Raw genomic sequence first — 15,215 nt, forward strand, 5'->3', positions numbered from 1 at the left:
TATGTAAGAATACAAATAATTGTAAGGGGGCAAACGAGCAGGAGACTTATCTGATCGAAAGTTACTACCACCTTGTATATCCTATTGGTATATAATTTATATTAGTATTATTATTATTGTAATTATAAACTGTTTATTTCCCATATAAAGAATGAATAAATAGACAATTATAATTATTATTTAAAAATTTAATTTTTAATACTCCGCCCTCATCTAACCTTGTAGATAAATAAACAAGCCCACAAACCATAGTTCACAATATTATGGACTTTAGATAGTTCGATCTATGATGACGCGCCCCATTATTTTTATAAAACGCTTCACAACACTAAAAATTTGCACTGTAAGCTTCAAGAGCGTAAGCGCCAATCAAAAAAAAAAAAACCAAATCAACAGCCAATCGTTGTCCACTGCTGAACATAGGCCTCTCCCAATGCGCCAATGCTATGTCTAAAATAGTTATGTGGGCACATGCGCACTAAAGTTAAATCATTAATTTTATTTTATTTTAATAGCGATGGTCTTTATTCCATGAGAAATATTCAGTGAGCATAATACTCAATATACTACATAAATATTATAATAATAAGTGTCATAATATTTGTGTCTAAATGTTTTTTTTTTTTTTAAATTAAGACCTTCGATTCGAATTGAAGTATAATTTAAAAACCAACAGTAAACTGGATTTTTAGTACGATTGCGCTTATTGGATTAACTATATATTTACTATCTGATTTTATTATGCTCATATTTTATAATATATTTTATAATCTTCGCCTACTCTTATAAATTTTAAGTCGCAGTGCCAAATATTACGAAATGAAAATGTATTTTAAGCATATTTTCTTCTCACAGGAAACAAAACGTAAATACATATTTAAAAATAATCGACAATTACTACCCACCCAATTACTGTTTCTAGTACCATTAATACTAATAGCAGCGTTCATTGTGACAACCCTTTCATGTTTTTTTTTATTATCAGTAAATATTAATATTTTAAGAAATTACAACAAATAAAACATTTGTCAAGTTTGTCACTTGACACTTGGTGCGTCACAAACTTGACACTTGGTGCGTTCATTGTGTTTATTGTTCAATTTTTGCTTATTTTTATGTTAGAAAACGATTCCAGTGAAAAGACCGAAAAACAATCCTTATATCTTATCGAAGGAAATACAATGGTGCATTGTCGTATTATTTCATGTTAAAGTGATAGCAAGAAAAAAATTGGCGTGAGTTTTTACGCGTAAGTACGACGATTTTGTCCCTAAATATAGTTTCTCAGTGATGTTTATTTATGCTATAGCATGACGGAACCTTATATTGCATTGAAATCCTGAATATAATAGGATTTTCCAGTTTTTATCATTCATAACCTATAATTATTTATCATGTAAGTGCTGCCAGCGTCAGCTAAAGAAAATGTCCAGATTTTCAATAAAAAATATCGAATCGTAGACAATGCAAACAAATAAATATGGAGTCCAATCATAACACTTTTCGGAGGTAGGCGCAACAAAGTAAACACATTATAATCAGTTCTCGTTTTTAAATAATATTTAATATTTGTTTCAACAAGTGTAATAATAAATAAAATGAACCTGTGAGTTTAGTTATCCACCGGCTTCAACATTAAATAATTGTTTGAACCCTATTCTAAATTACTTATTTAAAAATTTGCCACATCACTGCCTACCACTCACTTTTGCAAACACTACAATGGATCAGCTTCAAAAATCGATTGAACAGCTAGCGGCCACGTTCACAGCTCAAATGAACGAGTTCCAGAGGGAAGTTCGGTCGTCCATTCCTGCACCCAGCCCGACGTCTAATATACATGCGCAATTTAGTGCATTTCGAGCTTTTGTGATGACGGCGCTGGAGAACTTGCAGGTGCAGCTTCAAATTCTCTCCAGACAGCAGGAGGACATTTTTTTTTTATAGAATAGGAAGGAGGACGAGCATATGGCCCACCTGATGGTTAGTGGTCACCAAACGCCCTTAGACATTGGCATTGTAAGAAATGTCAACCATCGCTTACATAGCCAATGCGCCACCAACCTTGGGAACTAAGATTTTATGTCCCTTGTGCCTGTAATTACACTGGCTCACTCACCCTTCAAACCGGAACACAACAATATCAAGTATTGCTGTTTTGCAGTAGAATACCAGACGAGCTTGCACAAAGCTCTACCACCACATGGAGGTCCGATCCAGGAGGAATATGTTGCTTGTTCATGGTGTGCCCCAAGCCCACAATGAAGATCCAGCGGAGATTGTGTGCAAGGTGTTAAATGAGCGGCTATCCTTGGCAGAAATCACAGTAAGCAATATTAAGAGGTGCCATCGCTTGGGTTGTACAAATAATAGGAATAAGCATCGTGCTATCTTGATAAAATTCTGTGATCAGGGGCTCCGCAATAAGATATGGTACGGCAAATCTAAATTAAAGGGCAGCGGTATCACATTGTCCGAATTTCTGATAAAGGGCCGACACGAAGCGTTTGTTGCGGTGCGCAAACGATTTGGGGAGCTGGACGAGGGATGGCTGTGTTGTTGTGGTCGGCCCTGACGGCAAGCACCATTGGGTCGTCTCTGTGGCCGAGGTTGACGCTATTCCGGAGGCGGCTGGCAGCGTCACCAGTGCAGGCCACGTTGTGACAGCGGCGCCGGCAACCTTGATGCAGGTGGGAGCAGGGAAGCAGACCTCAGTGGCTTCGATTACCCCGAAACCAAATGTTAATGTTAGGCCCAGAAAGCCCTATAAAAAATAGTTCTATTTAACTCATCTGTGTAATCTTTGTTTATTATCTTGTATTGATTAACTTGTTAGTTATAAGCGTTTTAAATAGCATTTAAATTTTCGATTTTCATTATTTTTTTTAAAAAAGCAACTCTTTGACTATATTACTTTGATTTATGTTTGATTACACTGCAATGGAAGTTTTTATTATTTATTAATTATTTTTATTAATTTTTAATTTATATTATTTATTTTTAATTATTATAATGTTCTCAAATTGTAGTATACTAAGTAGTGCATTTCTGTCGGTGTCTTCAGGTGATGAATCATTGAGTGTCTTAAGTCTTCAAAGTGCAAATTCTTCCCTTCCACTTAACGCCAATCTCATTTCTCTCTTCTCTGACTGTGTGAAAAATTTCAACGTAGTTCACATAAATGCTCAAAGTATTCCGGCTCATTATCCTGACATGCTTGCGTCTTTTGAGTCCCTTAATTTTTCTTATTCACGCCATTTTAGTATCGGAATCATGGCTCAAGCCCTGTTTGCCGTCCACATCGTATTCTTTGCCAGGGTTCCATCTCATTCGTAATGATCGTAACAACAGGACTGGTGGTGGTGTGGCGATCTATCTTAGATCCTACATTCCTTTTAAAATTGTAAGTTCGTGGTGTCAGCCACCTCCTGTTGATTCTGCTGAACACTTACTGGTTGAAGTTTCTCTTAACCAGACAAAAATTTTGCTTGGCGTGTTTTATTGTCCCTCTCTACTAACGAATTTCTTTTTCTCTTTTGAAGCCCTTGTAGAAACGTTTGTCCCAAATTATAGTCACACCATATTAATGGGCGACTTCAATACATGTCTACTGAAGGATTACAATAGGGCTAATAGGCTTGTATTTATATGTGAAGCGTGTAATATGCACATTCTCCCCCTTACGGCGACCCACAGATTTCCAAATTCCACCCCTTCTTTTCTTGACCTTATAATTGTGTCTTCTCCTGATCTCGTTTCCAAGCACGATCAGTGTCCTGCCGATGCTTTTTCCTGCCATGATTTTATTTTTCTTTCGTATAAATTGCGCCCTCCCAAAGTTAAACCTAAGATACTTCTGCGGCGTAATTTTGCTGGAATGGATGGCGAACGACTTTGTGCTGATGCCCGTTCGTTGCTCACTCAACTTTATGACGTTCATGCTCCTTGGCTAACTAAAGACATCAAAAATAGTATACACAGGAAAAACGTTGCTAAAACAAAATATAAATTAAATAACTCTGAAGAAAATCGAAGGAAGTATCATAAAGCTAGGAATCGCTGCAATACATTATGTAGGGATGCACAACGACGCTATATTCATACATCAGTCGAGGACGGCGACTCTCACAGAGTTTGGAAATTTCTTGAGACTGTTGGAGTTGGTAAATCTTCTCAGAACTCATCTGTTCTTAATGTAGATACAGAACTCTTAAATCAGTATTTTTCTGTTCCACCGAACTCATTTGATAGTTCAACTAAATCACGTACTCTTCACTCACTTTCTACGACTTCGACTCCTCTTTATCCTCTGTTCGCGTTAAGTCAGTTTACTGTATGTGATGTTAAGAAGAACATTCTGTCCGTCTCATCCAATGCCATCAGCAGCGATAATGTGAGTCGTACTATGATCATTCCTCTTCTTGATATTATCGCTCCCGTGATCACACATATTCTAAATGAATGTGTCCCTTGCTGTATATTTCCTGAAGCTTGGAAGAGCGCTAATGTCCTATAGAGCTAATGTCATCTTCCAAAGAAAGCTAATCCTGTTTCGTTTTCTGATTTTCGTCCTATCTCTATTTTACTTTTCCTTTCGAAAGTTCTTGAAAAACTAATTCACTTTCAATTAAATCTCTTCCTAAACAAGAACAATTTGCTCAATCCCTGCCAATCTGGCTTTCACCCTGGACATAGTACGGTTACTGCCCTTATAAAAGTTACTGATGACATTCGTTGGGGTATGGACAATAAGCAATTCACCATTATGACTTTGTTGGATTTCAGCAATGCTTTTAATAGTGTTGATTTTGATGTCCTATTTAGTCTGCTGCGTTCTCTTAACGTATCTCCTGCAGTCATTGACTTGTTTAACAATTACCTTCGTGGTCGTCGGCAGCGTATTCGCACTGATGATACTTGCTCATCATGGCGCGATATTTCTGCTGGCGTACCGCAGGGCGGCGTGTTGTCTCCATTACTCTTCTCTATTTTCATCAATTCGATTACTCATAACCTATCCTCTCTCTACCACATGTTTGCAGACGATGTCCAGATTTACACCCAGTCGACTTTGGAGAATCTACCGTTGGCTATCGCAAGGATCAATAACAACCTCAATACCATTCTTGAGTGGAGTAAATCTTTTGGTCTTAATGTTAACCCTAGCAAATCTCAAGCCAATAATTGGCAGCCAGAAACAATTATCAAAAGTTGACTGGTCTTCCTTGCCATCAATAATGTTTGACAATATTGTCATTCCTTATTGCGATTGTGTTAAAAACTTGGGAGTTTTCCTTAATAATACTCTTAGCTGGACTCGCCATGTAAATGAGATCAGCAGGAAGGTGTTTGTTGCGCTGAGGTCTTTGCGTCGTCTTCGACATTTTCTTCCAATTCCTACTAAAATTATGCTCGCACAGACTCTACTCCTTCCTATCCTTGATTATGCTGACGCAAGCTTTGTTGACTTAACCGAAGACCAATTAACTAAGCTTGAGAGACTTCAAAATACATTTATTCGGTTTATATTTGGATTACACAAATATGACCACATTTCACAATTTCGTTCTCGTCTTAATTGGTTACCCATTCGACTTCGCCGGAATATTCACATCCTGTCTATTCTGTACTGCGTGTTGTTTCACCCTTATACTCCCCCTTACTTGAAGGAGAAATTTTTATTTTTAAGAAATCCTGGAGAAATAGTTCGTTCTGTAAAGAGATGGATTTTAAAGGTGCCCGAACATAAATCATCATTTTATAATAATTCTTTTACAATTCAGGCTATTAAACTCTGGATCGATCTTCCTATAAATATTCGGGAGGCCAAATCTATAAATATTTTTAAAAAACTTGTGAAAGATCACTTTTTGTCTCAAATGCCTTATATAGAAGGTGGATTACCAGGGTGGCGGCGAAAATGACGATACGTTATATAAGAAAACACTTGTAATGCTCGTTACAACGGTTACAATACCAATGCCCGATATATTTAAACTGGCGGTATTTATACAAAAACATCTTGACCTAATTTAATACTAAATTTACAAACTTAAAAGATAATATTAAACATTGTTTATCTTAATTATTCTAATGATTATTTACGGACAACTATTATTTAATAATACAGGATTATGTAACATTAAATATTAAAGATTAATATATTACACCGGAAGTTGATAAGCAGCAGATAACCTAGCCAGATCAGTTAAATAAGATTCAAGTAGCTTAATCCTTACATTATACATAATAAAACAAAATTATTATAGCATTGATTAATCGACATAATTTGAGAAAATATAAATAAACAACAAGCACTATTTATTAATTGCGCCGGAAGCTGACAAGCAGAAGGCGCCATTAATAAATAGAATAATATATAATAAAATGTTCCAAGTATAAACAAATATGAATCAACTATTTATTTGATTATGAAATTACTAATTAAATTGTTAAACAGAAGTTTTAATCTATACTTATAAATAATCATCAAGATGTACCCGAACTAGCCGTATATGCAGGACCGGAAGTATTAATTGATAACACTTATCACCAATAATTTCCTTTATTTCAGTATTTCTTGTATTATTCATTTGCTTTTCTTTTTTCTTTTTTGTTACGTTTGAGGACTTATCGTTTTATTCGTTGTTGCTGTATATAGTATGTATTTATATCATATACTTATAATTTTGTATGTACTGATATTATAATTTATTTATGGATATATGTATAGTATGTGTATTTTATATTATATATATAAGTTGTTTTATATTATATATGTATGTATAATATGTGCATTTTATATTTACATTTAATAATTGGTTTTGTTTTAATTAAATATTAATATTATTTTATTCATACCACCACCTACCCCATAACCTATCTGTAATTACTTACACTCGGTTACCTGGAAGAGATCGTTGTGTAGCGATAAGGTTGCCATAATTGTACATTTATTTAGGCAATATACATGTTTTGTATTTTTCTCTTTGTGGTGTGATGTACAATAAAGTATTAAAGTAAAGTAAAGTAACCGAAACTGCTTCGTTATATGTAAATATGTTATTTTTATTTATTCGTTCTCTTTTTTATAATTTCCTAACGACAACATTATTTAACATTCTTCATGAATTTATAGCATTATTACATTCCGAGTCAAGAGGTTAACATAGAAAGCTATGTGGCAACCATTCTTTAGTTATAATTTAATTGATTGTTTTAGATTTCAACTTCTGAGGAGAATGCTAATCCAGTACCATATAAAGATGCTGAATTACTATTGAAAACGGAAACAAAAACAAACAATGCAAAAGTTTTCGAGTTTAGTTGAAAAACAAAAAAATATTTTAATTAAAAAAAAGAGTAATAAATTTTAAAAAGTAAAATTTAATAAGCTTATTTTGTTTTAATGAAATCCGAAAAAATATTTATCTCCCAAAACAGGGAATGCAGTTACTATGGCAACATTATACGCAACATGAGCAAACTATCTCTGTCTCAATCGCGGTTTCACGGCCCCTTGGTCTATTTGTTTCTCTGTCTACAGGGTATACCTACAAAATACAAATACTAATGACAATAGTTAGGTAAAATGGAAATGTCAAAATGACATTGATTGATGTTTGATTTTAAAAAAACTAACATTTCATTTACATCTTTAATTTGATCTTATTGACATAAGAATTAATTGAAATTTGAAATTAATAATTTATTGGCACATTGGTCAGTGAAGTTTACAAACAAAGTTTTTCTTACTTTAAATTTATAAACAATGAATTCACGTCCGAATTGATTTGACACAACTTTTATTAATTACTCCCAACCCCTTCGTCTTCGTTTCTTATTACAATGTACACGTTACATGTTACATCGTTTCTTATTAAAATGAAATAAAAATTAAATATAACCAAAGGCTTAAAAACAAATATTTTAAAGTATGCATACGTAAAATGAAATATATACTTTGTTATTTGTTGCTATAGAAACAGAATGAAAAGAAAATTTAATTTGGTTGAAAAAATCGATTCCAGTGGACACCACAATAATAAAGAAGTTTTCTTTTCGGAGACTGACACAGAATACAAAATGTACAAAAATACTATCTGGTACAATTTACTAATGAATGCAGAGAAAACTTGTTTAAAGGATGAACAAATTAAAAAGATTCATTATAAATTTGATGATGGGAAGGAAATGGTTGAGGAATACAATGTTGACACAAAAGTGTTGCTAAGAAGAGCTTGGAAAATGAAGGGCAAACTGGGAGGAGAGGGTAAATGGTCTGTAGAATTAGGTGACCCTATTCCTGAAACAACACCAAATGCTGATTCTATTGCCATTATAGAAAGTAAAGATCAGGTAAGTTAAATTACAAACTTGAATTTCAATCAATGTAATGTAAAAATATGAGCTAAGATGGTCCATTGGTAAGAACATGTGAATCTTAACTGATGATCGTGGGTTCAAACCCGGGCAAGCACCACTGAATTTTCATTTGCTTAATTTGTGTTTATAATTCATCTCATGCTTTATGGTGAAGAAAAACATCGTTTGGAAACCTGTGTGTGTCTAATTTTACTGAAATTCTGCCACATGTGTATTCCACCAACCCGCATTGCAGCAGCGTGTTGGAATAAGCACCAAACCTTTTCCTCAAAAAGAGGAGAGGAGGCCTTTAGCCCAGCAGTGGGACATTCACAGGCTGTTATGAATGTAAAATATATTCAAAACAATATTGATGTTTGTGTGACACAGTTTGTATCTACTATTATATTTTTTAGCCTGTTTTGTTAAAACGGAACACAAGGGTTAATATAGAGTGGAGGATAAGAAATCTACCTTATCCTATAGAAACATATTCTATTAAAGCACAAAATGGAGACAAGTCTATTATTATTAGTACTTCCAATAAGAAGTACTACAAAAAACTAGAGGTGCCTGAATTAGCGAGATTAGGTTTGCCAATTGAACAAATGAATATTGATGCTACTCACAAATACAATACACTTATTATTACTGTAAGTAATAGATTTTATTATTTAAATTAAATGATAGAACAAATGTATGACTAACAAATGTTTACTTTTTGTTTTTTTTTTTATAGAATAGGAAGACGGACGAGCATAAGGGCTACCTGATGGTAAGTGGTCACCAAATGCCCTTAGACATTGGCATTGTATATCACTTACATAGGCAATGCGCCACCAACCTTGGGAACTAAGATTTTATGTCCTTTGTGTCTGTAATTACACTGGCTCACTCACCCTTCAAACCGGAACACAACAATATCAAGTACTGCTGTTTTGCGGTAGAATATCTGATGAGTGGGTGGTACCTACCCAGACGAGCTTGTACAAAGCCCTACCACCAGTTGAAGTTTCTACTTAATAGTGTAGAAGTTTTTAATATATTGATTTTTTGTATAAATTAATTCTATTTTCATAAAGTTCTAGGATGGTTTGATTATCTGCAATTCATTATGGGTTATTGCTTTTCTATCTTTTATTAAGCAGTTACTAGATAATGTCATGTGTCAATGTGATTTTTTGAAGCCAAGATATGAAGTGCTGTAATGACCAATTGGTATATGTTTTGCAGAATATTTATTCTTTTAACTTTATGATAATAATAATATTTGATTTTGATACTTTTTTATTTATTACAACACATTGTTTAAATAATTCTACTGTAATGCAAAGTCTAACATTTTAATATTATTAACAATTAGAAGTAATATATATTAAAATGTTGAATTAACAATTTATCTTTTTGTTACAGTATAAGAAACCACAGGAATTATTGAATATGGACAAGGAGTGGTTTGAAGAATTGAACAAAATCAAACCTATTAAAGATATACCAAATGAGTGTAAAACACAGTAGACTTAAAAATATACCATAAGTTTTAAATAAAAGTTTTTTTTTTATTAAAGTACATTTTTATTTTTTGTGGAGTATGTGAAAAATATCACATTAAAATACACAATGTTTAAATATGTCTTTAACACTGAACTTGTTTTCTTAAAATAATATTGAGTCTCTTAATCACTATCATCCATAACTAAAGCTTTAGCTTGTTCCTTCAACACTTCTTCACTTTCTTCTTTATCTAATAATCCCCTAGATTTCAGATATTCTCCATATTGTTTAGGTATACCCATAAATGTTTTTATCTTTGACCTTATCTGTTTCCATGTTTCTTGATAATAATTCTTTTTGTCTCTTGCCATTGCCTTGTAGTCGTGCCCATATTTATCCAATAAATATGTTACATATTCAACTTGTCCTTTAGGCAGCCTAGAATTTATATATATTAATTTACTTTTATTACTTATGACTACTTGATTTTTTACACACATAAGCTATGGGTTACATGCTGAATACACATATAATAGACGAGTAGAGTATACCATATGTTAAAGTAGTTATTTATATTTTATTAATATACCCTATTAATTAGATAGTACTTAATAATTTATAAGTTAGTACTTTTGAATATATCAAATAGGCAAATGAAATTAATAAAAAAAATACTGTGGCTAGTTATTTACATTATACCTTTTTTGTAGATAGCTTCATGAAATCAATGATTATTAAGAGATATGGTATTTAAAATCAGTAGGTAAAAAATTAAGTGCGTTTGAAATACTCGGGTTAATACTGTATTATTTAGTATATTAAATGTTGCTTAAAACTACATGCATATATATAATAAATAGTAAAAACGACATACATGAATTTCCGTTCCCTTGGTGCTTTTGCTACTCGTTCTAATGTTTCTGCTACTCGTATTTTGGGAGGAACTCTTTTTATCGTTTCTACTTCTTCTTCGGTATCAGATTCACCATTCTTTACAATTTGTTTAGCAATACGTAGTTGTTCTTGTTTAAAGTTAGGTATTTTAATAGCCTTATTTGGATCATTAGCAAGTCCCATTTCACGAAGGTTTCGATATGAAGACTTTTTATGATTCCAGGCTTCTTTAATTACTTGACTGAAAATAAAAAAATGGTATAAATCTATTGTAAAATGTAGACTTCCATTATTATATATTTAGGATACAATACCATTTTACATCGCCTGTACTTTTTTGTTTAAGATGCATTCTCTTTCTATTAAGTTTATGTAAATATTTTTTCTTCCGATGCTGCTTTTTTATCTTCATTTTAAATAATAATATATTATAATATAAACACTTGCAATGCTACGTTAGTCAGTAGGTAACAGAATTAAGGTTAACTAATTCAATTATTGACAGATAACAAAATATGGCAATACTTTCCATGTGCTCTTGACATTTGAAAAAATGGGATTGAATCTTGTAATCGTTGCCATAGCCAATAATTATTTTATATGAAATGACAGTAATATTAAATGTAATAAAATTATTGGTGTACGAGGTGCTTATAAAATTTGTATTAGGTACTTATACGTTCATCTGACTGATTTTAGGAAAATGGCGGGTGCTCAATGGATGCGACTAGCACAGAACCGGGAGAATTGGCGCGCCTGTGAGGAGGCCTATGTCCAGCAGTGGATAAATGTGGGCTAAATATGATGATGATGACTTATACGTTAGTGATTGATGCTTATACTTTGTAACCGTAATGCATCATCTGATTTACATTTTGATTACATTTAGCTCACGTCTGGTATTTATATACATATTTAAATAGAATAAAATTGATTGTATTCCAATAAATATAACTGTAAAGTTTATTTAATTTAAAACAGTAAATTGTAATAAATAAAATGTAAACGATTAATATAATTTTGGCTTTTCATGGTTTTGACCAAATTTCTGAACTCGAACGCTTAGACCTGATATTTGATTACATTAAATGTCAAATTGTCAAAAGTAAACTAAAAGAGTTGGTCTCGTTCATAAGCCCATGAGGTTATGTTTACCTTAACCTGTAATTTTTAAACATGAATAAAACGGGAGCTACTCGGTATCAAAAGTTTTTAAAGGCTGAGAAGGCCAAAACTAAACTAAAAGGAAAGAAAGACAAGGAATTACCTAAAGGTACTAATGTAACGAAAACTAATTTTAAAGTAAAAAAAATAGTCTTAAAAGAGCAACTTAAAAAGCATGGTCAGAATGAGGCCTTATCGAGCCGGAAACTTAATTTAAAAGAGCTATTATCTCGGCTCAACCATTTTAATACAAATTCGCGAACTGATGCACTCGATGGAGTAAAAGAGCTTATAACGCTACATCCAGAAGTCTTAGAGCAAAATTTGGGAGACTTGATTCATGGAATCACAATGTTAATTTTAAATATAGAGAAAGTGGTATGTATATCATTTGTAATTTATAATCATAATATAAATTACATATATATTTTATATGTTAATTTACAAATTGTTATAGGTAAGACAGCGAGCATTAAAAGTACTGCACCTTATTCTTTCTAATGTATCTGCAGAGAAAATGGAACCATTTTTTGATATCATGTCAACTTACTTAAGAAGTGCCATGACACACATTGACAGTAGAATCCAAGAAGATTCACTTTTCTTCTTAGACATACTTTTGGCTTGTATTCCATTAAGAGTAGCTGAAGATTTCCATAAAATAATACCAAACTTTTTAGATATGATATCAAAGCAAAGAGTTGATACAAAACCTGGTAGAACATTGACGGTCAATTTAAGCAGTCAAATTACAAGTGTTAAATGGAGAGTTAAAGTTTTTCAACGTTTACAAGAATTTCTGCAAAAATATGCTTTATATAAGGAAATTCAACAAGTGGAAAAAACCAGTTTTAAAAATGCTACTAATTTACACTTCTTCAAAACTAATCAGTCAAATTATTATCCCTTATTTAATCCAGTTTATATATCAAATTGCAACATTTCATGTTTCTCTGCAAAATCTTCCGAGTTGCAAGTTGATGAAGTAGAAAAATTTAAGGAATATACTGAAACCTTAATGCCATTGCTTTTTGCAACATGGCTTGAGGCATGTCCAAATAAGAAATCTGATGCTAATTTTGATATGGTTATTAATGAAGAAACAGCTTTGCTGTTAAGACATATTCTTCAAGTTATTACTTTGATAAGATCCTTTGTAAAGTATTTTAAGCGTAAATATCCAAGTTCAGATATTGATATCACATTTTCCCAAAAGTATAAGTATCTGTTTAGCCAATACTTTCTTAACTCTTTTCCTTATATTACAAATATTCGATCTAAAAAATTGTCAAAAACTAATAATCCTGATGATGAAGAAATCAATGACCCAAAATTAGTTGCAGAGAACTTAGAAATATGTCATCTCTTCATTATGTTAAACACTAATTTAAATTTAAAAAGCCAGAATCGTGAAATAAATGTTGTACTTAAATATATTGAAAAAATATTCAATCAAAATATTGACAGTAATATTAACAATATTGTTATAAATATAATGCATTCATTATTTTCTACTGAAAGTACTGGCTGGACAAAGACAATATCAGTTTTAGATAATTTGTTCAGAAAAATAATTTGGATATATTTTAATAAGAGTATGTCAGATATATCTAAACAAGATATATTTACATTGCTGTGTAAAATTGCATTAACTGAAAAGTTATCACATTTTCATTCTTGTGAACCTTTTGAAATGTGGCTTAAAAACTTGCCTGACATATTATTAGGACAACAATTAAATGCGCAAACAGTTAATATAATCCACAAGTTTGCAGTAACAAATAACAAATTATTTAATTCTGTGATTAAACCTAAACTATTGAACATTATAAAGAATCTGCCAAAAATAGTAATAATAAATGCTGGTAATGATACAGATAGTTATCATGAATTGTTATCCATTTTTTATTGGATAAAGGTGTGGGACACTGAGTCTCTAAATTTGTTAGAAAGTCAATTAATGGACAATGCTTACAAACCAGATCATGGAAAATATATTTTTGACACACTTAGGTTAAGGAGTGGAGGAATTTTATAAATACATTAAATTAAACACTCTTATTTTATTTAATCAAACACAAATTCATTTGGGATACAGGCTCTTAGCATACTGTTTTTAAAACACTTGCATAACAATGCTATGAAACAGTTGTAAGCTATAGACATAAGTTATAAGTATTCCTTCATACAGATATTATATTTTCTAAAATAAAGAAAATCAATAAAATTATCACAATATCATGTCAATGAACACAAGAATAATGTATAATAATCTTGTAGAAACAACTCGATTATATAATTAAGGAACCATATGTACCGAAGTTACATAAATGTAGTGCCAGATAACCAAAATTAAGAAAGATTAATACATAGCCATTTAATGAGTATTGATAATTAGTATATGTAAAAAATCTGGCCTAGAGAATAATAATTGATGATATCCCTTTGAATAGACATGGAATCAACTTAAAAATGCGAAAAAATTAATATTTTCACAGTATTTCGTATTTATTGCCTATCAATAAATTAAAAATGTAAACTAATGAAATTGAAGACTGCACAGAAAGTTGTTATTAATTTGATCCAATGAAAATAAAATTATAATATAAGACATTTTTCAATCAACTTACTTAATCAAACCCATATGTCGACAGTCTCAAGACAAAACTATTTTTAACATGCTCAGAGACAAAAAGTCCATATTTCTTTTTTAATTATTATACTACAATCATATTCGTCGTATTTATTAACGTCTCTAAGCACATTTTATAGATAATTATGACTAATCTTCGTCTCCAATTATTATAAATATATATTACAAAAAAGTCTAAATTTGAGTCATTTATTTTGGCATTTTTTGGCTAAAATTATAATTTACCAATTAATCTATGAAATAAAACACTTTATTTAAATTAAAATAATCAATAAATTACAATAAATATTTATTATAAAAACGAATGTTATTTTATTATATTTTCATTGATTATTGTAATGTACAATAATCATTTATATTCCTTTGTTTTAATCATCAGCTGAAGGCGAAAACGAAATGTTTTACATCTATAACATAGGCAGCTTGGCAAACAAATTTTTATTGAGAATGCACTTCTCATAATTTTTTATAAAAATTACATAACATGTGCATTTCATGCTTAAAAATGTCGTTTGATTGCATATGTCTGACGTGCCGTTCGAAGTAAACCGTATTCGGGAAAGCTTCATAGCTAAGCTATGCCTATACAATTTGTCTTATTATGTTTAAGTTGGTAACTTTAGTTTTCAAAGTCGTAAAACGTTAT

The 15,215-nt window shown here is 31.5% G+C and overlaps 3 protein-coding genes and 1 pseudogene across 8 annotated transcripts; 3 read left to right on the plus strand and 1 right to left on the minus strand.

Moving 5' to 3' along the window:
- Positions 1–1,068: 1,068 nt before the first annotated feature.
- LOC126772388 (protein DPCD) lies at positions 1,069–9,949 on the plus strand. Of its 6 annotated transcripts, none has more exons than XM_050492745.1 (5): positions 1,072–1,249; positions 7,223–7,586; positions 7,983–8,358; positions 8,781–9,017; positions 9,778–9,949. In XM_050492745.1, the coding sequence occupies exons 2-5, from the start codon at positions 7,447–7,449 to the stop codon at positions 9,880–9,882; spliced, it is 858 nt and encodes a 285-aa protein (XP_050348702.1). In that variant the 5' UTR covers positions 1,072–1,249; positions 7,223–7,446; the 3' UTR covers positions 9,883–9,949. The 6 variants fall into 6 exon arrangements, with proteins under 6 accessions (XP_050348704.1, XP_050348706.1, XP_050348702.1 ...); XM_050492746.1 differs by lacking the exon at positions 1,072–1,249 and adding an exon at positions 2,656–2,690 and having other exon boundaries at positions 9,778–9,925; XM_050492747.1 differs by lacking the exon at positions 7,223–7,586 and having other exon boundaries at positions 1,069–1,249; positions 9,778–9,925.
- On the plus strand, positions 1,676–2,934 carry LOC126772448 (uncharacterized; annotated as a pseudogene).
- A 66-nt stretch (positions 9,950–10,015) lies between the features above and the next one.
- Positions 10,016–11,273, minus strand: LOC126772416 (nucleolar protein 16). Its single transcript, XM_050492788.1, has 3 exons — positions 11,067–11,273; positions 10,733–10,993; positions 10,016–10,296 (listed from the first exon to the last, which is right to left on the minus strand). Exons 1-3 carry the CDS (start codon positions 11,162–11,164, stop codon positions 10,041–10,043), a joined length of 615 nt encoding a protein of 204 aa, XP_050348745.1. The 5' UTR covers positions 11,165–11,273; the 3' UTR covers positions 10,016–10,040.
- A 601-nt stretch (positions 11,274–11,874) lies between these two features.
- On the plus strand, positions 11,875–14,251 carry LOC126772332 (testis-expressed protein 10). Its single transcript, XM_050492659.1, has 2 exons — positions 11,875–12,294; positions 12,374–14,251. Exons 1-2 carry the CDS (start codon positions 11,929–11,931, stop codon positions 13,952–13,954), a joined length of 1,947 nt encoding a protein of 648 aa, XP_050348616.1. The 5' UTR covers positions 11,875–11,928; the 3' UTR covers positions 13,955–14,251.
- Positions 14,252–15,215: the final 964 nt, after the last annotated feature.

This window comes from Nymphalis io, chromosome 12, assembly GCF_905147045.1.
Source record: "Nymphalis io chromosome 12, ilAglIoxx1.1, whole genome shotgun sequence".
NCBI lineage: Eukaryota > Metazoa > Arthropoda > Insecta > Lepidoptera > Nymphalidae > Nymphalis > Nymphalis io.